Source organism: Anas acuta, chromosome 4 (assembly GCF_963932015.1).
Source record: "Anas acuta chromosome 4, bAnaAcu1.1, whole genome shotgun sequence".
Taxonomy (NCBI): Eukaryota; Metazoa; Chordata; class Aves; order Anseriformes; family Anatidae; genus Anas; species Anas acuta.
Window position 1 is genome coordinate 58702805 of NC_088982.1, and position 27309 is coordinate 58730113.

At 38.6% G+C, this 27309-nt stretch overlaps 1 protein-coding gene and 1 long non-coding RNA gene across 4 annotated transcripts in view; one reads left to right on the forward strand and one right to left on the reverse strand.

Moving 5' to 3' along the window:
* Nucleotides 1-27309, forward strand: part of MTMR7 (myotubularin related protein 7) — a 48628-nt gene that overhangs the window by 7892 nt on the left and 13427 nt on the right. For all 3 annotated transcript variants that reach the window (XM_068681495.1, XM_068681497.1, XM_068681494.1), the window contains 6 exons: nt 9198-9320; nt 10071-10233; nt 13901-14058; nt 15652-15780; nt 19090-19224; nt 23054-23186. In XM_068681495.1, coding sequence (XP_068537596.1) covers nt 9198-9320; nt 10071-10233; nt 13901-14058; nt 15652-15780; nt 19090-19224; nt 23054-23186 — 841 coding nt within the window. The remainder of the gene's footprint in view (nt 1-9197; nt 9321-10070; nt 10234-13900; nt 14059-15651; nt 15781-19089; nt 19225-23053; nt 23187-27309) is intronic.
* On the reverse strand, nt 80-27281 carry LOC137856276 (uncharacterized). The gene is made up of 3 exons (XR_011096323.1): nt 24304-27281; nt 12666-12769; nt 80-537 (listed from the first exon to the last, which is right to left on the reverse strand). It is a non-coding gene; the product is annotated as an uncharacterized lncRNA (long non-coding RNA).

Here is a 27309-nt window from a genome sequence, read left to right on the forward strand (position 1 = left end):
CTGTGGTACAAATTGATTGTGCATTATTTTACTGTACTTAAGAAACCTCTTCAAAGATGAAAATGTTAAAAAGTTACATGGATCAACTACAGTTTTTGTGATTCTTATTGAAAATAGAATAGAAACCACATTAAATGACATTAAAGTGACAACTCTCTTTTCCTTTGTTCTTGTTCCAAAACTATGCAGAAATATAATTTATTGTATATTTTGTTTAATGAGTACAACATTATACTTTCTCTGTGTGGAAAAAAATATTTAACAGCGTTTGGTCTTTTGCACATTATATTTTTTCACTCTTGAGCATTATGCTAAACACATGGATAGCTGGGGTCAACCAGGGTGAAGAAAGCTCAAATATTCCACTTGGCCTCAAACCATACCAGCTGTGCTCCTTTTTTCTCATTAGGCTCAGGCTTTTGGCTTGTACAAGCTCTTCCCTTAGCTTTTGCGTGCCTGCAGTGCTGAAGTCAGTTGGAGCCCTGTCACTGATTCCCAAGATTCAGTTTCTTCTTGCTTCTACTCGCATGTGTAACACTGCAAGAGAAGTAGGTAAAGTGGCAGCAAACCTGGGTCTAGAAGCCGGAGGGAAGATGAAGGCATGGATGGATGAGAAGAAGCCTTTCTAGGACTATGTGTGTGCTGCTGACCTAAGCCAGCCCCATCTCTTGGCTTTGGAGCAAGCTTTTCAGCAGTGCTGATGGTTGTGAAATAGCGGCTGTTGAGCTGGCATAGACAGAGCCTGCAAGACCCTTCTGGAAAGTGTGATCCTTTTTGCAGATCCTGTGCATTTACCACTGTGTTCTGGTGTTCTTGTGTGCCTGCCCTGACACACACTGTGAGATTTCAGACGTCTCTGTTTCCTCTAGCTTTTTTTGCAATGATTCTTTCTTTCCTCACTTTCCAGACCAAAACAAACCCACAACGAAGGCCTGCTTCTTTTGGTCATGGACATCATACAAAACCTTAGAAGCTCAGTCATATACAGTGAATCAGTGACTGAAACCATTGCACTTTCTGTACCTTTAAAGAACCACCAAAAATGACTTCCCTGCCTTGTATACTCAAATCTCAAGGTACTCAATCAACTTCTATCACTTAGGCTTTTGCTGCAAAGCAATAACTTTTATTTAACTGAAAAATGGAGAAACTCATGAGGACATGTCCTGAGCTAAGAGTTTCCTTTAATTAGCAGCTTCCTCCTAGCTGTGAGGGTGTTCACGCCTTTCTTCCATTTTGGTGGGAAGGAATTAGAATAATTAATAACAGTTCCTCGTTGGTGATGGGCAGGAGCAGAGCTCTTTTGTTCTTAGCTACCGGATGGGTTTTCTGCCTGCACATCTTTCAGATGTGCAGTTAAATTGCAGTGGGTTATGTGGCAATTACAGGTTTAGCTCATATATGGGAAGGAAACACACCAAGAGAAAACCTGTGTAGTGAAAATAGAGCTCCATGAGATGGTTTTGCTTGTCATCTTACTTCTCTCTCCTTCCCTGGCTCAAGCCTACGTCCACCATAAAAACTGAACCTGTATTTATTTGAAAGTTAAAATGTGGAGCTATAAACAGCATGAAAAACTAGCAGTAACTTCTGCATTTTTTGATGTCGCTATGTGTTTGGAGATGCCTACATAAATTAAAGAAGCGAGAATGAAGGTACCATATTCAAGAATCTTTTAAAAATAGGCCATGCAGTCAGAGCTTATTCAAGAAGTAATCTATGCTAGCGATGAAAACAAATTAGGGTACATGGATATTTTTAGGAGTAACATTTTGTCACAGCAGCTTTTCTGAACACTTTCAGGGTCATATCTTTGCTGTTCTTCCTTAGGTGGGAGTCCCATTGAAACTAGTGGGAGTTGTGCCTGAATAAAGATTTGACCTGTGCTTTTCCCTAATATGACATCTTTTTCTTGAATGACCTTCTGGCAACCTTGTTCATAAGCAATTTATCATGTTTATGCTCTGAGTAAAAAGTGCCTTCCATCTGTTCTTAATTTGTGTTCCCTGTAACTTCTATTTTTGCCTCCTTTTTCTGTCATCTGTGTTGCATTGAAAATAGGGGTTTTGGCCAGCATTATTTAGCCCCATGTAAGGGGTTGTAATCATTGAAATAAATCTCTTGGCAGTCTTTTCCTTAAGCCTAGACAACCACAGTCATCAAGCAAAAATAAATGATGGGGGCAACAGCTTCAAATAAATCATTAAAGGTTTTCTTTAGGTGCCACTCTTCAGGCTGGCTTGGTTAGTGCTTGCATTTTTGCTCCTCAAGCTCTCCAAGCTCTCAGCTTTACTTGCCCTTTTTTGTTCTTTACCTGTCATACTCTGCCCTGGTCTCTCTCACCAGGTTTTCATTTTAGGCAAAGCCCGTGTGTTTGGTGAGTGTGCCTTTTTGTGATGTGTACATACACGAATTCTCATGTTCTGCAACAACATCTGCATCAGCTTTGATTAAAAATTAGGGCGCATTTGGGAGAAGTAGGAGAATAGTTACTACAGTGACTTTTTCTAATACTGAATTCAATTTTTTTTCTTTAACTATTCTTAATACCAATTTCTCCTCATGCTTGTACTTTTTTTGGATAGAAAAACTAAACTTTTTCAAAGCAATATTGCAATGTGTGTTCCCCTCTTGAGGAAATGAATATATTCCTGTTCCATTTTGACCATTTAAAGACACTATTTGACTTGGCTTTCTTTTCCTGATTAGAAGGGTGGAGAAGAAGACAGAAGTCTCATTCTCTGAATCCTTTGATGAGCAGAATGAAATCTAAGATTGAAGATTGCTTTGTTATTTATTTATTTATTTGTCCATGGGTGAAATATACGTCTTTTCCAGAAAGTTTGAGTAACTGGAAACTAGGCAGAGAAACACAGATGAAGTTTAGATGAAAGCTATGTATGCCAGCTGGGGGTTATGCAGAGATTTTTAGAACAAGCTCCTGAGGGCTTAAAAACCCTTACTGCTCCTGAAGGCACTCAGTGCCACTTGCTTGCAGTGAATCAGAACTGTGGTTTTGAATCTAGAAAGAGATTAGACGACAGTAATTTACTTCCCCATTGAAAAGAATGTTAGATATGATGAAGTCATTCATGAGGCAAGTTATTAGTAAACCTGCTTTATTTTTTCTATTACTGTCATCACAGACTAGCATATGTGGCAGGAGAGTTAGCCAAGATTAATCAACAAATCATGCTAATTTTAATCAAGTCAAATTTTGAGGCTCTCATTAGTTTTAACTGAATTACTATACTCATTGAGGTCAGCAGGAATAAGTGCTAGATAAAAATTCAACTGCACTTTCTAACAAACAGCACTTTTTCCTTGTCAAGCCTGGTAAGAGAGCTAATTTGGAGTTGTACTTGTCCATGCTGAAGAAAAACCAAGAAGCTCTTGTTAGAATGCAGAAAATGTCTGGTACTTTGGATGCTATGATGTGTCATAAAATTTTGGATGGTATAAAAAATTCTATATTCTCAAATCAACAGAATTCACCAAGAGTTCCACTTAACCATGGCAAAAAAAGCATAGACAATTGGACCAAATGTGTCTGTGTTTCTGTACAAATATTAAGTCTGAAGAAAGTTGTGGAAACTAAAGTTACTGGTTGTAAATAAGAGTGTTGCTATGATACACATGTTAGAAATTTGGTGAAAGAACAATAATCAATGTGGCAGGCAAACTACACAGGAAAAATTGGGAACTTTGCTGTCACATCACCTGTTGACAGCCTAACTGAAATCAAACAGGGCATGAAGGCAGAAAATACAATAATGAAGGGAGACATTACAAAATTGGTATAGGGATGTGCTAGGGATGCAATTCTGAGTAAAAGTTTAGGTGTTTTAAATGATTGTTTATACAGAGGATATTTGCTTATTTTGAAAAAAATTGAACGTAATTCTAGGACCTGACATAAAGACCTGGTTCAAGATAAAACTGGAACCTCTGTGTGACAGCAATGAAAATACTTAGATGAGTATTCCTGAAATAGCAAAAGGAAAAAAGAAAAGAAAAGAAAAATCTCCCATGGTAATGTTTAACTTCAAAGAGGAAACTACATAAAAATATGAAAACTGTTTAAAAAGAAAGAGAGCCAAAAATTAAAATGTTTACGGGAGTCATGAAGATTGTTTAAATATGGGGGCTTACTGCAAGCCAACTTCCAGAAAGAAGGCTTTAAAAGACCAACAAAAGATTTGCATAGCTAAACAGCAGGGTAAAGGAGTAAGAGGATGTCTTTTATTAAAAGGACTTCTTTTAATAAAAGTAAAAGGGCTTCTTTCAAGTTCAAGTTGTACTTAAATGAGGAAAATAGAACATAAACAAGCCAGATACATAAACAAAATAAAGCAGGCCAAAAGAGATTTTGAAGAACAACTTAGAGAAAAAAAAAAAAAAAGTAGCAAAACCTTTTTTTTTAGCTGTCTTTAAGTAGACAAAATCTAGACAAAAATATATAGGGCTAATAAATGATCAAGGTGGCAAAAGTATTTAGGGCTACCTCTCTGTCAAGAATGTGCCAGAATATTTGTTACCAATAAAAGTGTTATTAGAAGATTTCATGAGAAACTGACAACAGTGAATGGTAAAAAAACAAACAAACAAAAAAAAACAAAAATACTATGGCCAGATGGTATCCACACAAAACAATTAAAAGAAAGTACAAAACTGTCAAGCCAGTAACTATGGTGAGTTGCTTAAAGGTGTTCTAGTCCAATAAATAAATAAATAAAATTGAGGTGATGAATGATACTAATCTGAGAAAACTGATAGGAGCTGCTATACCCCTTGCTCCTCCCTTCTAAATCTTTAGATTTATGGGTGTCATTAAAAAGGGGGAAGCATCAGCATAGGTTTCATAGAGGAACTTATAATTCTTTAAATTTCTTTGGAAAAGTAATCGAACATATGAACTAGGGTGAATCCGTCTGTTAGAACCCAGGTGATCTTCCATATCTTTATCAAAGGCTCTTAAATAAACTTCATCACCACAGACTAAGGTCCTCTCAGTAATAACTGAAAAATAAGACACTGGCATAAGTTTGGCTGCACCACAGTTAATATCCTCATAGAGGCTCACACAATGCTGTGTTTTGGATTTAGGATGAGAATAATGCTGGTTTAGTTGTTGCAGAGTGGTTCTTGCACAAAGCCAAGGCCTTCCCAGCTCCTCAAGCAGGGGGTACACCAGGAGCTGGGAGGAGACACAGCCAGGACATCTGGCCCAGGCTGGCACAAGGGATGTCCCACAACATGTGGCATCATGCTTAGCAATAAAACTGGGGTAAAGGAGGATGAAACAGAGATGTTTGGAGTGATGGCATTGGTCTTCCCAAGAAACCGCTACACGCGATCAGCCCTGCTGTCCTGGAAATGCGTGCTGATGGGAAGTAGTAAATGAATTCCCTGTCTTGCTTTGCCTGTGTGCAGTTTTTGCTTTCCCTGGTGAACTGTCCTTATCTCAACCCATGAGTTCTTGCACTTTCACTGTTCTGATTCTCTCCCTCTTCCCACCTGGGGACAGTGAGTGGCTGTGTGGTGCTGAGCTGCCTGCTGGGGCTAAGCCACAACAGAAACAAACAATTAACTCAGTTTTTGCAATGGAGGCAATTGCTCTCTAGAGATTCAAGTAATATATGAAAGCCTCTGATGTTCAGCTGACAGCTGTTTTGAAGGATATAGGGGGGAGATGCCATAGGCAGCAGCCTTCACTGACTGTACTTTAATTACCTAGTGTAGGAGAAATGAAAGATTGCCGTAGAGGCTTGTAGCAATGTCTCATGATACTGATAGACAACATTAATCATTGATAAATGTAGGATAATAAAAATGGGTGGGGGGAGTCTTAGCTTATGTATGCAGGGTTGACTTGGAGTTACAATACCTAGTTCTAAAAAAAAAATAGTGTTAATCAAGGAGGAAAAAACAAACAAACAAACAAAAAAAAAAAGCAATGTTTGAAAACTTAAAAAAAAAAATAAAATAAATCAATAGAGAACAAAAGAGCAAACATACTATTTCACTCGACAAATCTGCCATACATCCATATCCTGAATTATGTTTGCACTTTTGGCCTCTTAAGAAATTGAATTTTTGTCACTAAATCAGAAGTATGGAAGAGCTTGTCAGGAATAGCTTCCATACAGGTAGCAACTACATAAAGTTGGGCTCTTCTGGGAATGAGACAATGGAGGGAATGATCTGTAACAGTGTGTATGACAGAGAAGGTAAATGAAGAACAACATTCACTGTTTAAGAACTCAGTCACGAAATGGCAAAGTGCACCTGCCATTGGTGGCGGAGTCAAAACAAGCAAGAGGAGAGGATATTTGTTTGTACAACGCATAGCAAAATGTGAAGTTCACTCTCACAGGGCATTGCCGGTGTCATTAGTTTACGGGGATTCAAAACGTTACATGACAAAATTCATGGAACGTAAATCTAATTAGAGCTCAGCTTAGAAAAACCCCAGAGCTGCTGGCTTCTAGAAGTTGGAGTAACATCCTGAGGGAGCATCAGTTCATGCTTGCCCCATACTCTTCCACTCTAAGAGATAAACTGCAGGGCTGGATGAACCATGCAGTTGTAATTTTTTTTAATGAAATATGACTTACTGTGTAGTTCCTATTGCAGCTATTTCTCTTTATTCATGACTACTCTTTATTCTATTTGTAGCTTTGCATTCAAAAAATAATTATAGTGAGTCCTGGTTGCTATTCAGTTGAGGGTCTCTGACTGAAGAGTAGGATGAAGGTATGATTAGGAGGCCTGAAAATTCAGCGTTCAACCCCTGCCCTGCTGTTTGAGTCTGCATTGCTTGTGTTTCGTATCTTGAAGTACCTCGGTGTGTAGGGTGGTATTTGGGGGTGACAGCTTCCTTGAACAAGACCAGAACCTGTAGAGCAGAGTCCTTCATGGCCAGACTACACTGTAGGTACTCCTGTTTTGTCTAGATGAACCTCATTTTTGTTTTTATTCTTGGGTTCTTTTTAGGTTTGGAGCACTGCTTAAATCTTTGTTTTGTACCATCTGGGCTCTTTTATATCTCCTCTTTGGCTTATTAGTGAATGTTTTGGGTTAACACTGTGTTTCTTTCATTCCTCCTCACCCCAATATGTGACCTCTGAAGTAGATGGTCCTGGGAAAAGACTTTATTCATGCTTTCTAGCTGTTTTATTTTTGTTTAAAGCAGATTATAACTGGCCTTGAGGGAGAAGACTTGGTTTTTGCTTTTTTGCTAATTGTTTGATTTTTAAGCATTTTGCTACCAAACTGGCTTGTTTTGGTTTTAAGGACCTCTCTGTTCCTATTCTTAAATTAGTGCAATGTGTTTAGATTACACACTGCAAACATCCAGTTCTGGGTGCTGGCATCATTCTGCTTGTTGTGTGATTTCAGTGGAGGTCCGTAAAGACTGAGATGATACATGTCAAGAAACACTACATCCCGTCTCTGAGAGTATTGTAGGAAGCTTCTGTCAATGTAATCTGGGATCTCTATGTTACTGGAAATCAGAATGACTTTGCAGATCTTCATTATTTATTTTTGAAACCAACTCTGGTTTCATGAGATGGTGCAAAATTACTTTTACTTCATTGTAAAATGTGATTATGTCCTCCCACAGTGGGTGTTAAGTCTTTGATTCCATTTAGAAGGTGACTGAAGGCAAAAATTTCCAGATACGTCCACTAATAGCAGCATAGCTTAGACATTTTTTGAACTATTACCAGAGACTTGTCTGCAAGCCTGAGTGGAACTTGTTGAAGAAAGATCACCTCTTTTTTTTTTTTTTTTTTAATTATATATATATATGTTTTTATTTTCAATTTAGGTTTCTTTGTATCGCTGATAATTCTTGAATGGCTTGAGGGATGTCAGGCCCTGCCTTGCTATCACAGGGTTTTGGTAAGGTGAGATAAAAAGAAAGAGCTCAAGGGAGAAATTGTCTTTGGATTTCTTTACTAACAGATGTTTGGATACAGAAGTACCACAAGAGGGGAAAAAAATGAACATTAAGTAAGATCTGGAGTTAGACTACATAATATAATCATATTTTCTCATATATAAATACTTTTCTGATAGTCATTTCATATGGCTCTGGAAAGATCTTATGGGAAAAACATCTTTTCATGCTCTCACACACAGCATTTCTGGTTCAGATGGTCTTAGCTATGCTTTTCCATATTATGTGTGAGATAGTTTGTTTATTTTTATTTTTTTTTCAGTAGTGAGGCAGCTTTCCAACATTATTTGGTTCAGGATTGACTGTTAATTTTGAGATATTCCTGTGTTTGATTTATTTTTTTGACCATTCTGTATTTCCTTATAAACCAGCACTTGGTTTATGACTTGGACATTCACTGGAATTTTCTGGGAGTGGGGACATTGAATAGACTGCTCCTATAACCACACAAACAAAAATCTACTTATGGCTCTCAGTTTCAATTTGCTTCCCTTATTGTACTTTCCCAGAATTTCAGTTTATTCCATCTATATAGCGTATGTATAGTGCAGTAGAAATCTGGGGTCCACATTTGTGCACTGGTGCGTGCAACCCTCCAGCTGAGATCAGTGGGGGCCACAGAGTGGGCTCAAGGGAAGGGTATGCATTTGTATTAGCTTTAGCTTTTCCATTTTTGAGAATCAGCGTAAAAATAATTTCCTCAGAAAAGCCTATAGGCACAAACCCAATACCTAAACCTAAAAAGTAACGACTACGCTTATCACTAAGGGATTCAATGGTTCTTTTGGTACTACTCTGTCCTGCAGCATGTTTTTCTGTCATTTTCACTGTGAGGACAGTTTGACAATGGAGCAGGTCACCCAGAACAGCTGGATAAGCTCCATCCTTGGAGATTTTCAAGACCTGACTGGGAGAAGCCCTGGGAAACCTGATCTAACCTCAGAGCTGGCTGTGCTTGGAGCAAGAGGTTGGGCTGGAGACCTCCTGGGGTCTCTTCCAACCAAAATTGTCCTATGAAGCTATCCTGTGTTCTATTGCTTGTGAAGGTAGATCAACCTCACATATATATGTACTGTGTAGGAGGTAAATGTCTGATCTTCGAATGAAAAACCTGTGTTCATAATGGACAAAATGTGAATTTTGAGATCTCACTGTGAAAGGCTATGCCATAGCCTAGGTTTTTGGTTTCGTTTTTTCATTTTCTTTTTCTCTCTGTCATTTCTTTGTTTAGGTGGAAAATGTTCGGTTACTTGATCGTGTATCCTCAAGAAAAGCTGCACTGGGAACCTTGTATTTAACAGCTACCCATGTCATATTTGTGGAGAATTCTTCTGACACTCGTAAAGAAACCTGGGTATGAATTTTTATTTTTCAGTTAGCTGTAAGTGCATGGCAATTCATTGATGGTAGTTTGAAAATATATTGCAAAGTAGATTAAATGTGATAAATCAGGTTATATGGCTGCTTTTATAACTTCAGAGCATGTGAAATTCCAATTGAAGACCTTTGCAGCTTGATAATTCTTGAGCACTTTCAGTGGCTTTTGGATATTGTAATACAGAGGAATGCAAGGGCCTTCACTGTACAAGTACTGGATGTGTTTCACAGAGGAACCACCTTTGTAAAGTACATCTGTTTTGAATGTGAGTTACTACCCAGTCTCAATCAGGTCCTGACTGCCTGTACTTCCATTCTGTTAGTTGAGATGCCCAATTTTTTAGCCTAGGGACTCTGGAAGAGTTTTATACAACTGATGTTGGTTCATCTTCTCACTGCACAGATAGATGATAAGAGCTCTTTTTCTGGCAACCATTAGCTTATCCTACAAAACAAACAAACAAAACCAGAAAGCTTTGGATAGCGTGACCAGGCTAATGTCTGACCAACTGAAACACCCTATAAGCCTTTGTCTGTAGGGTATGTATCCGGCACTGCCTGAGCCTGATGCTGGAGGTAGGAACAAAACTACAAGAGGAGGTGTGGGGTGATTTTCTTAAACACTAGTGGAAGCTGTTGTCTCTGTCCTGGCAGATCATTATAAGAAACAATTTTTCTTCCTGAAGATTTACATCATGTGGCATAACTATTTACAATTCCTTCCCAGGTTCTCCACAGCCAAATTTCCTCCATTGAGAAGCAGGCCACAACTGCCACAGGTTGCCCACTGCTGATCCGCTGTAAGAACTTCCAGGTCATCCAGCTGATCATCCCTCAGGAACGAGACTGCCACGATGTTTACATCTCTCTAATACGTCTGGCACGGCCAGGTATGGGGAGAGAACATGGCACTAAAGTCAATCACTCTCCTGAAGAGAGAAAATGTAATGGGAGAAGTGTAGCTGTGCATCTTTCTCCTTTGCAGTTTAAGAGAAAAGACTTCATTGGGGATGCATTACAATGAAAAAAAGGTTTCTGAGCACACAAGCTATTGAAGTAATCACTTCTAGAGTAATGAAGAACACGTTATAACAAGTAGTTCATTCCAAAAAGTTTGACATGAACTTAAAATGATACTCTAGGGGATTGCTGACCATAAAATATATTATAATGCTATTTTACATGTCACTGTTGCTTACTGGATGCCTTGTGTAAATGTGAATTTAGGAAAACACTGACAACTCTCTAAATTCAGGGAACTTTCACATTCCTGTGGTGATGAAAAACTTATGATAAATCTAGTGACCACATCAAGATCTGATTTTTCTGTGCTGTGCATAATTTTTTTTTAAATCAAAGAAATGTGCTGCAGCAAGTAGTTAATTAATGCCACTGGAGTGCTTGTGTTTTGGCATATTATTGTCTAGATTTTAATGATGAAAGATGAATGTGCCATTTTTTAATTTATTAAACCCAAACAAGGTCCTTTTGAAGCCTATCCTTTTTACAGTGAAAATCCAAATGTTGCAGTAGAGTCCAGCACCTGATCCCCCACGTCAGGAGCCAACTCACAAGGCCTCTGGATTGTTTGTTTAAAATGATAACTGCATAAAGACAATGTCCACCTCTGTCTTGTAGTATTATTTTAATGGTAAGCAAAGAAATGCTTGCCACAGTCTGTACAAAAGTGACAGCATGGGCTTTAATTTATATCTTGCCAGGACAACACCAGTTTTATCTAATGTGTAGAGAGGAAAAATTGCACAGTCAGCCAGCACAGTAACTGATCTTTGTAAAGTGCCTTCTATAATTAGGGTAGTAGTAGTAGTAGTAATATGCAAGTGCAGCAGATGTAACTTGATATGCTAGGTGATGCAAGATGAAAGCAACTGGAGAAATTCTGAAACAATGAGACAAACATTTAGCCTATGTTTCTGCTGATGTAGATCTGGATTAATTCCACGGGCCTTCACCACAAGTATGTGCTCATGCGTGCTGGAAGGAAAGCAGTTCTGTAACACTATCTCCTTGGAGCCAGGAGAATGTGTGCCTATTGCTGTGCACGAGGATGGACACTTCGGTACGGACATACAGACTGCCCAAGAGAAGAGTGGCTGAGGAGCACGGACACATGCTCAGTGCCAGACCACAGTGGGCAAAGACATTTGAACAAAGAAGATGCAGTAATAGCACAGCAGAATTTGCTTTTGGCAGAGTTCAGCTGCACAGTGGCTTTCTTTCTCCAGCAAAGTATCCAATCTTCAAGTTAGGCAGGATAAAATCTTGCTTACTTAAAATTTAGAAGGCTCTAACCAAAAGTTGACCCAAATGTATCCTGATGGTACTCTGCTCTGTCCTTTTTGTCAGGGCAAGAAGCTTCACTTCTTTAGGTTACATAGTTACCCAGCATCATAAAGTATGCTTTACTCCATGAGGAGAAAAATGGACTTGTTTAAGTGCTGTTCTGCCTTCTCTGCCTGATCTTTGCATTGATTCCAGCACAGCTGAATCTGAGTGAAGCCTTCTCGTGTACTGACTTAATCTCTTCCATGTTGTCTGAGAAGGAGAAATTTGTGTTTGATTTAATTCTTTCCAGCAGGTAATAGCATTTAAATATCATACCGTCAGCTGAATCCATCCTTTTTTGCTTAGTTAAGACATTTTGTGAAACAAGCAGACTGTAACAGTTATTACAGGATTGCAGACATTTATGACCAAAGAAGTGTGGAAGATTGTGGAAGGTCCTGGAAGTGCTGGAGAAGAATTGATAAATGAGCTTTAAGACACTGATTATTAATACTTAAGCAATTTTGTTACCACCTATAGATACCATCATGTTGTAGTAGTTGTAATGTGGAGTGAGACTTCAGTCATAAATAACCTGGATATTTTGTAACAGGTGGATTTTTAAAGGCTTCCCGCTATGCCTGAAAGCAGGTCCACTTGGGAAGAATTTCCAGATGTTTCTGATAACTGAACAATAAAAGCAAGAGCTTAGATTGCTACTTAAAGCACTTTATTGAAATGAGCTCAGATTGGATTTATGGATAACGATGAAACTTTGTTAGCAGATGAGAAATAGACCACAAATCGTTATTTTCTTTCTCCTTTCTCTTCTCTCATGACCTTGTTGTCTTTCAGTACTTTCCTGACAGAATTAACATGAAGTTTTCTTTCTTTATGCTTGTTCGTATTTTTCATGTGTGTACATACAATCCATTTAATTAAAAAGTGCAAAATAAAACTTAAATTACACTTTTAAAAGACATAATTGCCTGGAGAGGTTATACAGTCTCCTTCTCTGGAGATATTCAAAACCCACCTGGATGCCATCCTGTGCAATGTGCTCTAGGTGATCCTGCTCGGCAGGGGGGTTGGACTGGATGATCTTCAGAGGTCCCCTCCAACCTCGGCCATTCTGTGATTCTGTGAAAATTAAAATAAAAATAAAGACTACCTATAGAAAAAAAAAGTGGAAGCCTTATCATTATTAATTGTATAGTTGTTGTTGTTATTGATATTATTATTTTTATATCCATGAGTCTCTTACTGTGGTATGCTAAGACTGCTTAGCATATTATTATATGCAGATATTATTAGAAAGGAAAGTGCGGTAGTAAAATTTACTGATCTTGTTAAAATTATATCATAAAAGACCTGTATCCATGGGGAACTATGACACCAAAGAGGATTCAACTTGTGATTTACATATCTCAATTTCAAAGTTAAAAACCTATTCATCAGAAAGGTTTAAGGAACTTCAATTAACAGGATAAAACATGCCCTCACGAGATAACACTATCTTCAGCAGCAAAAACTTTTGTTTCAAGCTATATGTGGAATAGTTTTTCGTATCAGTTACAAGTGCCGTTTAATGCCAATGGTGTCTGACTACCATAAACTACCACAATTAAGACACTCTTTAGTAAAAATACAGATTATACAGACATTCCTAATAAATAAATAAATAAAGCTCCAGTACAAGAAAAGTTTACTATATGGTACTTGACTGAGGGTGACAAGTGGTGTAGCTGCTAAAATGAGTTTATGGTCACAATGAAATGACTGATGCAACAGTCATTTTGCACAAAACAGATGTTATATTAATAAAGGGATCTATAAGCTACCTCTGACTTGCAAATTGCTTTGCAGGCCTAATACCGATTCTGTCACTAGCTTCAATTTTCATCAGATAAAAGCATATAATTTCTGTTTGCTTTTTTTTTTTCTTTTGTTTTTGTGTGTGTCCGCGCGTTGGGGGAGAATTTTAATCTTAATTTTAATTAAGATTAATTCCTTTAATTTTAATTCTTTGGAACAGCATATTTCAAATGGCATTGCTAATAAGGCACATATATTATAACTTATGTGAATAACAAAAATATCACAGTATGCTTGACAATAGTTATAAGCCAGGCTGTAGGATTTGGAGTAGCACTTTATGCTATTTTTAAAAGAGAAACTACAAAAAAAGACAGTGCCAAATTTTGTTTTTGAAGAGTGACTTCAGGATCAGAAATTAGATGTCTTACTGTTCTGTTTGTTTCTTTGTTTCAGTGAAATACGAAGAGCTGTATTGTTTCTCATTCAATCCAAAATTAGATAAAGAAGAACGAGAACAAGGCTGGAAGCTTGTGGACCTCCATGAAGAATATAACCGGATGGGTATTCCGAATGATTACTGGCAGATCAGTGATGTTAACAGAGACTATGGCGTGAGTTGTTGTGATTTTTATGTCATGGAGCCCATGCAGTGCGTGGACCAGCAGTCCGAGTGTGGGCTACCCTAGTGCTTAGATGCAGAATTCCTGTGTGCCCAGTCCTGTACACACTTGTAGTAAGGTGCAGACCTTCTCCTCTTCCACATTGAAAGGAAAATAGATAGCAGGATAAAGGATATGTCTTCATTTAATATATTGGAAGCTGAAGAGCAGAAATTTGGCAAGAGTAAGTTTTAAACCTTAGTGCTTGGCTGCTGGTAAATCATACCTAAAATTAAGTAAATCATACCTCATGTTAAGTGTCTAAATGAGAATTTTCCTGACATGTACTGTTACATAAAATTGCTACACAGACATTTTAAGAAAAAAAATACTAGTAACAGCAAATTTGGCAACAGTTCTTCCTCAGTGGCTATTCTCACAGTCCTTTTGAAGCTTCTATAATTGACTATTAGAGTTTTCTACGGTTGTCTGAGAGGTTATCTCTCTTCCTAGCCATGTACTGTCCTGCCTAATTCAGTCTTGTACAACCGAAGTCCCCGGAATGTTAATTAATTGTGAGAAATAACAACCAAAATATGATCCGAAAGAAATTTGTCCATGCCCTCCATTGGCTTTGTTGCTGGATCGTATCCATGATAAGGAAGGCCTGTGAAGTTCTCAGAGAAGACTGAGTGTGCTGTCAGGGTTTGTTTTCTTTTTGGTAAAGCAAGCGGAAAAAAATGTTTGACCTCTCTTAAGATAAAGCATAGGAAAAATGGGATCATGCATAAAGCCCGATTCACCACAGCATCTTTAACCACAAGCCCTTCCTTTTCATTCCCCTTCATTATTTGTCTCTAGCAGTCTCAGAAACTGAATTCTTGTTGGGCATTCTAACTTCTTTATTCATCTCAGCAAGTCACAGGGAAATAGTAAACATCCTTTTGGCCCCAGCCAGAATGCCGCACATGATATCAAGAAGAGAAAGTTAAGCAGGGATCCCATTTCTCTTCCTATTTGTCTCCAGAAGAACCTCTAGTTTTTTGTTTGTTTGTTGCCTGGTCATTGTGTTCCTTTGAGAAGGAAGACATTGGCAGGGCTGCTAGCCTTTTAATATCCTTGTTTCATACAGATGAATTCCTTTTCGCCAAGTCCTTATGTTTTTTGTTATTTTCCCCAGATTTACCAGAAAATTTGGCTCTACAGCCACCATTATAACAGAGAGATGTTTGAGAACTTCAACCGTTCCCATCCTTACTTCCAAATTCTGCTCTGGAAGAAGCAGCAGTTGTAAACACAATCATGCTGTGCATAATGCTGGTTCTTTTCTGATTTGAATATACATGTATGTTCTCAACATGGCATAAATTAACACTTGGAAATACAGTCCTTTTAATTTTCTCCTCTGGCTTTGTTGTCTGCAAGATAGAATTAACACATCCCAATTTTAGAAGACTGTTTTGAGAAATGTAGGTGATGTGTACAGCAGCTGTACTATGCCTCTGTATTGCTTGAGAACAGGGCTCCTTGCTATTTTGTTTTTGCAGTGGAGCTGGCTAATGTTTGTTGTATTCTGTAGACCAAACGAGCAGTTTCCTTTTGCAGGTCTGTGACTCCTATCCTACAGAAGTGTACGTACCAAAATCTGCAACTGCACACATCATAGTGGGGAGCTCTAAGTTCCGGAGCCGAAGGCGTTTCCCAGCTCTTTCCTACTACTGCAAGGATAACAATGTAAGTGTGAATTTGTAGCTTTGATGTGTTTACTTATTTTTGTCCTTGACTTTGTAATTCTTCTAGTAAACGTCTACAAGAAGAATCAGTTTTTGTTTTTGTTTTTGTTTTTAAAGATTGTTGATGTAATCTGGTTAATGTGTTTTTTACATCTTGTGAGCAGGCACATACTGACATTATGGTTAGATCACTCACAGGCATTTAATGCATTTATTTAAACTCATCATCAAGCTAACATCAAAAAAAATTATTGCAATCCCCGTATGAGAAGGAATCAAGACAAGGTACAAGAAGTCAGAGGGGCCTGGGGAGAACTGATGAGATGCAGCCCGAAACATGGGTGGCAGAAGAGCGAAGGCCAGTAGCAGGTGACTGGGGAGATGACTGGAGGAGAACAGAGGAATTTAGGACGTGGTAGTCACGGCCTGAGAGCAAGATGAGGAGGAGAAAAACTATACTTGAAACCATTGGAAAATTGGGAGTAGCCTCTCAAAAAATAAATCTGCGACTTGACCTAGCAAGGATGTCTGAAAGAGCTACCAAATTCTGGCTGAGTGCACGTGTTATGTGTGTATGATGTGTTGTGGCTTTGTTGAAGAGGCTTTCCTTGTCCTTGTCTTTGGTAGAAGAGAAGGGTGCCACCTAATCTCTGTGCTAGATGTTCTCAGGGCTGAGTAAGGAGCTGCCCCACTTGTCTAACCATTTGGAAAAAAACTTGCACCTAGGCTATTGGCACTCCTGGTTTTGGCAGCTGATGTAAAGGAGATGGGTGGGTTGAAGGATCCCATAGACTGAGTGTTTTTACATTTGTGTCCTGGACCTCTAGGAACTGGCTTAGCTTGCCTGTCATTACCAGTTAGGAGAATGGTGTCCCCCTGGTAATCACAGAAGATCTGTGTGTCTAATAGCTCCTTATGTTTCAGTCACAGACTGGCAACTGCATCAAGAGGTCTTCCCTGGTAGTTCTGGGAGATGGCCAGGACTTCCCAAGGACAGAGCTATTGTGGGATCACAGTGCATTTTTAGAGTCTCTCACACAGGATGGGAACTATTTCCATAGGCTGTTATAAGCAGGAATGATAAACTACAGTCTCCACAGAAATCTTTTCCTTGCTGTGGTCCTTATCCTAGGTTTAAGCTTCAGAAGGGAGCTTAAGGGGGAAGGAGGAAATAAAGGTTTTAAATAGTAAATGCAGTCTATGCAGTCTATGTATAAATTGTATATCGTATTTAATATTTAATGAAGGCCAATTTTTTCAAAATGAATCACTTTGCGTAATCAACTAAGTCCAAATACAGGCATTTAGGATTCAAAACACTTGGACACTTTCAAATCTCAGAAAAAGAACAGGTTTTGGGGGTCAGTTGGATTGCAATATAGTTGTCCAGTTTGGATGTATTCCCCAATTTCTACCTAGATGTTTTCCCCATTTCAGCTGGTGTTCAGATTAAGGCTAAGGTTCACTTTCAGACCACCAGCGTCTGAAGTACTGTGTTCCCTCCTGGATCCTGCAAGGTTCAAAGGGCTAGGAAAAGAAGTGGGGTAAGATTGGTGAAGGTAGGCATTGAACAACTAGAGTAACAGCAGGGTGGGAAGAGGTCTGCTGCTGGCAGGGGGGTGGCTGCCACTCATTCAGTCTTTCATAACCACTACTGTCCCGTAGTAATTTGGTACGCCCAAGTTCAAATGATGTTGCGACACTACTCTGCGTCTCACAGGATCATTGTGGCTACGCTAAGATCAAACCCTGGAACTATTTGTTCAGCCTGTGCGATACAAAGTGACCTGATCTCCTGCCCTCCCCACATCCCAAGAAACATTACAGACGTATGGGCTCGTCATAAGCATTTGGCCTGAGTCAGCTGAAGGCAAGCTGTTCATGGAGATAGCGTATAGTGATTGCTGCTTGACACCTAATGGGTATCTAGGTCAATTTATCTTTCTAGTTTTGCATTGCTGTCAGTGCAGCTGTTTCATAAGCTGAGGCTAAACATGATCTTAACCTCAATCTTAGCTTGACAGACAAGCTGCTCTCTCCTTCTGGTGGCAGCACATATCTTAGTCCTTGAGCCCCCAGAGTGCCATAACATAATGAGCTCCAGCCCCTCTACTCTTCAATCTGAACCTTAATCCACAACCCTAATTTTAGCCTTAGTCTTGATGTCCATATCTACCTCAAGTGTGGCACACCATGGTTGAGAGTGAAATGTCTTCCTTCTATTAAAATAATAGGTTGTGAACATATTCATGAGTATCTTTTGCTTCATGAAAAAGAGGTGTTAGCATATATTAAATCACTGGGAACTGCACTGATCAGCAGGCAAAATTAAATGACTAATAATCTGGTTGCAAATAACATTTAGTGTCTGAACAGGCTCTCACACGATTCAGAATTTATGTATTAAAGATACCCATTTTACTAACCCCTGATAGTTCAAAGACTTGGCTGAAAACAAGCATGTTCCCTCTCACAGTAATAAATAATCTGTAGGGCAGTCTGTGTGTGTCATGACCTTCAGAGTACAGATTCTCTTCATGCTTACATTCAGTGCTTAGAAAGTGCATGCAATAGCCCTGTGCCTCCTACAAACCTAGCTGCTCCCTGCCTAGCAGTGACTGGGAAATAAAACCTCCCTGTTCCACATCCAGTTCCTTCTTTCCCAGTTACACTGAGCAGCCTGTTCCTAATGGGTTTAGGGAGAAACTCCTTTGCCTTCTTCAACAGCTCTGGCTAATAAATGTGCTCCAGGAGCCAGGCTGCCTGACCCACTTCCCATGTTGTGAGGTCTTTCTCCACAGGCAGTGCTAAAAATACAGCAGCATCACTGATCTGGCCGCACAGTATGCATTTTTGATTCCTGGACTCATGATGTCTAAGGCTGTTTAGTAGAGTGTGTATTGCTGTAAGTTGGGTGTAACTGGTATCATAACTGAAGCGTGAGTGACAGTGCAGAGGGATCCATTCCTTATGCTACATCAGTGCTCTTGTGATTGTAGTGCTGTACTCATCGTTCTCTAGAGACCACCTTTCAGGAGATATTCTCCACGAGGGAAAAGTCTATATTTAAAATAGCTCTAAAAGTTGGATTCAGGATTAGACCTGGGCATTGGGGTATTATTGCCATAATATTCCCTTGTCTTTCTAAAAATAACTTATTTAGTAACATGCAATTCATTTTACCATTTCTATGCAACTGTACACGTATGGTGAACATCTAATAAGCTGCTTTTGTAAATGCTTCTGGATCTTAAATCATTTCTGCTTAATAAGTATACCAATTTATTTATTTCTTCTTCTTTTCCTGCAGGCCTCCATATGTAGGAGCAGCCAGCCTTTATCTGGCTTTAGTGCTCGATGTCTTGAGGATGAACAGATGCTCCAGGCCATCCGAAAAGCAAACCCAGGAAGTGATTTCCTATATGTTGTTGACACTCGACCCAAAGTAAGTATATTGCCTTTCTTGCCTGTAAAAAGACTGAACCTGGGCTGAATAAATGACTGGCTGTACTGCTCTCTGTTGCACCTGTGTAAATCCACAGGTAAATCAGGATTTATCAGGAATATCTTAACTAGGAATCTTGCCCATGTTTTTCTCACTCTGAGAGTTTTATTCTTTACACTGAGTCTTTCTCTTTTTTGTTCTTAGCAACATGTTAAGATACAGAAAAATAATAACTTGAAATAGTAACTGTAATGCGATAAAAGGCTAGTTTCAACACATGCAGGAGCTAACAGTAATACTGATGAGGCTAGTGAAAAATAATTCCTGTTATAAAATTGTATTTACAGTTACTTGTAGTCTTGCAACCCTCTACCTGCTTATAATAAAACTTACCACGCAAGATTACTCCTGTAAGTGGGGGAATAAGCTCCAATCCTGCAAATTTTTCCAGTAAATTACTTTGGTGAGACACCTTCTGAGAGCAGTGAAAAAAGCCACAACTTTAAGTAAAGAGAGCAAAATTGGCTGGAAATTACAAAAACCTCTGTATTTCCAGCAGTGCTGACTTCTTCAAGAGTCAGTCAGCAGGTGAAGACACTTTGGTTTTCACTGAACTTCTCTGGAAAAAGAGTTCTGATGGAAAGAAATCCAGATACCTAGATTCCCACTCATCTCTGTCTGCACTGGGCTGTTTTACCAAAGCTTCTGTGAACCCAGGTGCCAAATGCAGCCTTGTTAGAACTGTGCAGCTCCTCATGCATATATAACCCTGGAGCATGTAGGCAGTGGTAGATCCCAGTGCAAGCGGCTCCTGGCACTTCTCTGAGAGACCTGAACAAACACACAGTTAAGTTATCAAGTCTGCTGCAAGGTCCTCCATTGCTCTGCTAAGCTAAAGAGCTACCTGCCTCTTTTCTCACCGGGACTAGTTCCTTGTGAAGACAATGAATATTAACAGATCCTTGAACCCAGCATTCCCAAGTGCTTCTTGCATGCTGTCTTTCGTTGTGATTGCTAATGTTCAAAACAAAAGATTTGGCTGTAGAGGAAAGTTTTGTTTCCACTTTATTTAAATAGGCCAGGGTGACCAAGCACAGAGCTTTTACTTTGGCTACTGCCTTTCTTCATTTTCTCCTTCCTTTGTATGTTTACGGAAGATGTTAATATAAATTTATGAGTGAAACACATTAGTTCTACTACTCTTTTTAAAAAGTAAGGTCTTTGTTACCTTCCACACAAAAGAAGGTTCCAGGAAAACTGGCAAGTGAGGTCTGTTCCCTTTAAAGGTTTTATCCTCCTGTTTGCTGAGATTAAACTGGAGCAGGCACAATTTAGAAATTAACAACTGCTTTAGGAGCAACAGATGGAATTTGGGTAGGTGATGTGGAAAAGTTGTTAGTAAATATTGTGGCAGCTGCAAAATTTGGCAACTGATAGTATTTAAAATAAATGAGTGTCAGAAAGCCTTGCAATTTTAACCTTATATTTATTTACTTTTAAAGAGAGCTGTCTCAGGTTTATTTATTTATTTATTTAAATTAAGGATTTCTGTGATGAAATTGCTTTGATACAGAGACAGTTTATAACATTTGCAGTGCTGAGGATTAGGTCAGTTAAGGGCAAGGTATGTTTCATTTAGGGCTTCTGGGCTTTCTGGTGATTCAGACATACATACAGATCTTTTTTCTGAAGCTATATGCTGTTGTCAGGAGGGACAGCTTCATGTTGCTGATGTAAGAACACTGAGGTCTACTTCAAAAGAGAAAGATTAGGAGTTGACAGATGATTTAAATCTTTCTAGCAAGTCACACTGAGGGCTCTGTCCTTAGAGGACACGCTGTTCACAGGCAGTAATTTTTTTTATTGTTCCTTGACTGTCAAAGATCAGCAGACTGCTCATTGGTAGACTATTTCTTCTTTTTTCTTATTTCCTTTTTTCTTTTTTTTTTTTTTTTTTTTTTTTGTCTATTTTCCTGTTTTAGAGGATAGTTTCTTCTGTTTTATCATGGAAGTCCTGCAATATTTCATTTCCTAATGGTCTTCCACAAATGCAACTATGCATTCCTATTGCTAAGTTCTACTCAAGGGAATGGATGTGTTAGAAAACATGAAGATGGGAGAAAAACCCTGTCTTCACCTTTCTGAATTAGAATAAAACAGTTGAAAAGCAGTCTCACCTGTTTACTTATGCATATAAAATTAAGTTAAAGTTCATAAAAAGGGTTTAGTTTTTAATACTCTGGAAGTTAAGAGGTCAGATATGGGGCATGTGAACCAGTTTTGACTTATGACATAAAGCTAGACCTGTTCATCTTAGTTGGAGATAAGCTGGTAGCAGACAATCCTCCTTAATGGCCTGCATTCAGTTCCAAATTAAAATTGAATAGCAGGAGTATGTGTGTTTGGGGTGGAGATCAGGAAGAGACACATTCTTCCCATGACACCATTAGCTGAGTACTGAAGTATACTATTGTGAACTTCAAAAGCAACCAGAGAAGCAGCAAATCAACAATGCTTCCTGCAACATTTGGAAATAAATTGGAGGAGTTGCCTACCTAGTCCTTTGTCCCCTAGACAATACTTGAGATACTTCACTTTGATTTTTTTCAGAACATAATGTCTCTTTGCAATGAAGACCTCTCTCTCTCTCTTTCTCTCTCTCTCTTTTTTTTTTTTTTTTTTTTTTTGTCAACAGATTCCTCACAAGGTGTCTCAAAAAGCTTTGTTAGTGTCCTTCAGTATGGATGTGCAATGTGCATTGTTACTTTAAATCAGAGATCTTTCCTGAGCAGAACTTGTTAGTTGTGCTTAGAGGCATGGAATTCCTGTAATGCTGACTGTTTGGAGTAAGACATGAAAAAAGTATGGGAAATAATAAATATTAAAAAAAAGGATACAGGTTAATAAAGTAAAAGGGCTTAATTTCAATCAGCTCTATTTTTTTGTGTGTGTGGAGATCTGAATTTGGCATAAGGGGCTTGGCAGATAGCTTTCTTTCCCCCCCAAGAATCTCAAAAAGGGGGAAATAAACATTAAAGAAAAACCAAAACACTTAATTTTACACATGGGAGAACTGAACTAAAGAAGCATGTAGTGACTTTCCCAGGCTAGCAAGCAAGCAGCAGATTCAAAGACAAAGCTCCAGCTTCCATTTCAATGTATTTTTTCTTTTTTATTTTTTTTTCTGAAGCACAGCAAAATATTTGGTAGTTCTGCATTGTAGATGAAGATATTTGTGGTAATTTTGTCAATTCAGATATTTTGTGGTCTTATACAACTGGAGCCAAGACACTCTAAACTTGGGAAAGCTACTCTGACTCTTCACTATTTCAAGCTTAAGAGAACTAAGCTGTATGAACTTTTGGGTGATTTGAGCAATAAAATGTATTTCTGGGAAATATATGTTCCATATGCCATGGAACAGGGTTATGGCAGATAAGACACTGCCACCTTCTGGGTGTATTCTGCTAGTAAACATAACGCTGACCACAAATAAAATCAAAACGGCCTTTTAAAAGCAAAATCAAACCTTTGTGCTCTTGCAGAAGAGCCCTACATAAGTTGTGGGGTATTCTGTGTGCGTTTGATTAATACTCGATGTGTGTGAATTAGAGATCGGAGCCTTAGTGACCCAGCAGACAGCAATATACTGTAAATGGATTCCCATTGCCTAACCAGTTGTGTTAACACGATGTTGAAGGCTTCCAATTTATGCCTGACTTAAATCACTCTGATTTATTGCAGTAGACCATGAGATTTGTTTCGAAAAGAATCTGTGTTACTTGTTTTCATCCAGTTTTCCTATTTATTTATTTAATTTTTTTTTCAGCTCAATGCAATGGCAAACCGAGCAGCAGGGAAGGGATATGAGAACGAAGACAACTACTCCAACATCAAGTTTCAATTCATAGGCATTGAGAACATCCACGTCATGAGAAATAGCCTGCAGAAAATGCTTGAAGGTATTACTCTTCTTTATTGAAAGCTAAGGAAAAGTTTTGACACAAATCAGAACAACTTCTTTGAAATCAGTACCAAACTAAAATTTTGTCTGGTGTACAGCATGTAGTTGCTTGCTGTCTAGTGGACTTGTACCATGGATCATCACTGCAATTAGGGATGTTTTCCTAATTGTGTGAAAATCTTGTTCCACGAGTGAAATCCAGGTATTGTTTACTTTAATGACAAACCTCATTTGACTTCAATATACCTTACTGCTACTACTCTTTCCTTGTGGTCTAAAATTTGATGATAGAAAGTAAACAGATGCCTATATCTGACTAAGATGATAGTGGGAAAGACTGAAGATTAAAAAAAGAAATCTCAGAAAACATATGGCTTGAGTTTTGTATTTGGTCAGTAAGGAACTCATGTGTTTGGGACTTCAAATTTTAACAGAAATTTGTTCATGGCCTGTATGGGGCACATCACACCAGTTCTGTTTGTGAAACTCCCAGTCAGTGTGTGTAACTTTTTAACACCTTCATAATCCCCTGTAAACTAGTAATAATCTCTTTATAAATACCTAGCGGTGTATAAACCAGCACATTGTACTGGTTTATAGCTTTAGCATTTTGAATACACTACAGTTAGAGGCCTTCTGGGAAAAGAGTAAGGATAAAAAGCCATCCTTGACCCACAGTTGTTTTGTTGATTTTTAACAGGCAAATAGTAAGTGCTCACTCCATCCCACGCAGTCTCAGTATTTATTTCATGTATATCATCAACAAAAGACTTCTAAATTCTTTCCCCACCTGAATCAGCTTGGTCCTGAACAGGCCTTGGTCTTGAATCGGGGGATCCCCTCTGAGTATGGGGCATCCACAGCTTCTTGAGGCAACCTGTTCTAGTGCCTCACTACTCTTAAAGTGAAGAATTACTTCCTAATGTCTAATCTAAATCTATCCTCTTTTAGTTTAAGACCATTCCCCCTTGTCCTACCATTATCTACTCAAGTAAAGAGTCCATCTCCATCCTCTTCATAAGACCCCTTTAAGTACTGAAAGGCCACGAAGAGGTGTCCTCAGGGCCTTCTCTTTTCCAGGCTGAAATATGCCTTCTGGTACCACAGGAACGTACCTTACCGTGTCCTCTTCGGCCACACGTGATTCCAAGGCAGTCTGTGTAGTCTTCTGTGATCCCTGGTCAGTAACCTTGTCCAAATGAAGGAGGAAGGCTCTGTAGTCATTGCTCTGCCCACTACAGATGCATGTGTGCTCAGCCTTACACAGGATCTTAGGTTAAATCAATAACTGCTAGGCAACTTGTTTTATTTTTAGTACATCACTCCCTCTGTGGTGTATTCTTGCTTAGTCCCTTGCCTAAGGGTCTCAGAAGGGAGACTAGAAGGGGTTTTAGTGAACAACAAAGCCTTGTTTGGCTGGAACAGAGGCCTTGTGAACAAACCTTTCCCTTTGTTTGTTCAGCTTGAGCCGAGCAAGGTTAAAGTAGTAAACAACCAGCCTGGCTGCACGGGGTAGTGTTGTGTATTATTTTAGAGCCAGAAGTTCATGAGCCGGGCCTATGGCACAAACTGATAGGTAACAAGGTTATTTCTGAGACATTTAACATTTCATGCTGCTTGGGGGCATAACTTTTTAGCATGTGTTCTTAAATGAGCCATATGCCAAATATGTCTCTTTTTTTTTCATAGATTTTTATATTTTCTGTGTTGAAATCACATTTAGAGATCTAACAGATAAGATTAGAAATTAAAGAAGTGAAGTTTCAAATACTTGAGGCTCTCATTGAATTTACAGCTTGAGGTGCACGAGGGCTTTTTTCACGTAAAAAGCCATACAGTTTTTCTCTTTTTCCATTTGTAGAAGTGTCCCTTCATCTTATTTTTCTTGTGTCCTTTAAAATGTTATTACTGGGAACCAGAATCAAAAAGCCTGCCAAAGACAACGACAATATCCACTTGATCTGGCTTTACATTTTCATTAAGTATTTGAATATAGCGGGGTAAATCTCTAATGTAAATATCACATTACACTGCCAACATCCCCAAGTGCCTACTGATCGTGCTATGTTATAAGTCTGATTTGGTGCAGGAGTGCAGCAAAGGTAATTTTATTCCATTTACTGGAATTAAGCAGAAGTGAAGTTCAGATGAAAGACTGCAGTTTGTTGTCAACATACAATTTTAAATTATTTCAAACACTGAAGAAATCTGAACTAAAAATGCACTTATATTAGGAATATGTTGATTTCTTTAGAAAAAAAAGCTGAAGCAATTAGTTTATAATTATTGCCAAGAATTTGATTAGTAAAAAAAAAAATCAGCTTTGAAATTTTAATAACTTCAATTCTAACAGTTTTATTTAATTAACTTTAACGTGTATGTACTCTTGTATATTTATTTTAGCATAATGTAAGAGCATTATAAATTTGTGTTAAAAATTAAGACAGATTTTTAATAATGTAAATACTAAATTTGTAGGATAATGAGATTTTTTTAAGAATATGCAAAAGAAGTTGAGATTTCACTTTACACTGGAAGAAAAATGTGCTTTGAGGTGCTGAAATTTCCTTCCAGAAAAACAAACAAACCAACAAGTTTTATCATTGCCTCTGCTGCCTCGTATCATTTTGTATAATATTGAATTTTATTATTGCTATTTTTTAAGAGAGGTGTATATGAAGAAACGTGTGCCAATTTTGATCCTGGACACAACTTCCATGAAATATTTTTTAATATTAGAAGAAGATGTTTTCTCAGGAAAGATTCAGGTGCTGAGCCTGTTGTTTGGTATTTGTGAAGCGAGGGAGCCCTGTTAGGCTTCCAGGAGACAACCAAAGCTTGACCCCTGTTTGTTGTGCACTGAGATGGCGACCCCACATGCTCTCTGTCTGTATTTAAACAGCAAACATGAGCTTCTCCTCATATGAGGAGCACTGGTTGTTGATCAGAGCAGCCCTCTGATCCTTGGACTACAGTGACAGATCAGCCAGAAAGAGAGCTTGAGGGATTGGCCCACAGCCCTTCTCCTTCCTCTCCCTTGCCAGAAAGAGGAGAACTGAGCATCAGTTGCATCCCCTTCTGGTACTTGTGCTGATGGAAGAGGCAGTTTCCACCACGTGCCCTATTTCTTCCTACCCTCCAGGGGAAGGAAGCACAGCTGGATTTCCATGAACTCTGGCACAGGCTCTTGATTTTCCTGTGCCCAGCCTATGCTCTCTTTCCCACGGCATATGTGCAGGAGGTCTTATTTCTCCCAGATTTTGGTATCAAGTTTATTTATTTATTTATTTTATTTCTCCTGAAGGAAAGAAGGTAGCAAGATTTTTGTGTGTGTGCTGGCATAATTTTTTTTTTTTTTTTTTTTCCCCTGCCAAGACAGAAATGTCCTTTTCCCTCAGGATAAGCTGAATTCATAACTCAGCACTGAGGTCCAGGTTGGTGGCCAAAATCATTTGGAATATATGGTGTGTGCCTTTAATTTAGGACAGTCTGAACTTTGCTCAGTGAAGTGGTAGGTAAATATTGATTCCAGTTTGGTGGTGGGAATGAGCAAAGCACTATTTCAGCTTTACCTTGGACTTTTGTAAACAGAGCCAGCAGCCTCCGGCAGAATCCAGCTACTAATTGGTCATGCTTCCATCTGCACAGGAGCATTAGTCATGTGAAAAGATGTTTGCTTTCAGTGCTGCTATCTATGCATTTTTATAAATATCCTTCAAAAAGACTTTTAAAATAACCATCTGGAAGAGACCTGCATGCAAAAATTACTGGATTTCATATGGACACATTAGGCTGTTTTGCCTCTGAATTAAAAGGAGTCAGAATTTTGCCTCTGAATTAAAAAGAGTGAAGACAGTCAGATTCACTCAGACATGGTACAAAGTCTGAACTTGGCTTGTAAAATTAAACTCTGGTCATATTGAAAGAAATGGAAGTTTTGCCACCAGTCATAATGGCTCAAAATAAGAGCTGAGTCTTGTAGAAGATGTCCAGAGGAAATGAGATCTACTAAGACATTTTAAACTCACAGGTCATACATGAACTCAATGAAAAACATAGTGTTTTCACTATATTCCTTACGTGGGGAAAAAAAAAAAAAAAAAAAAAAAAAAAAAAGCAAT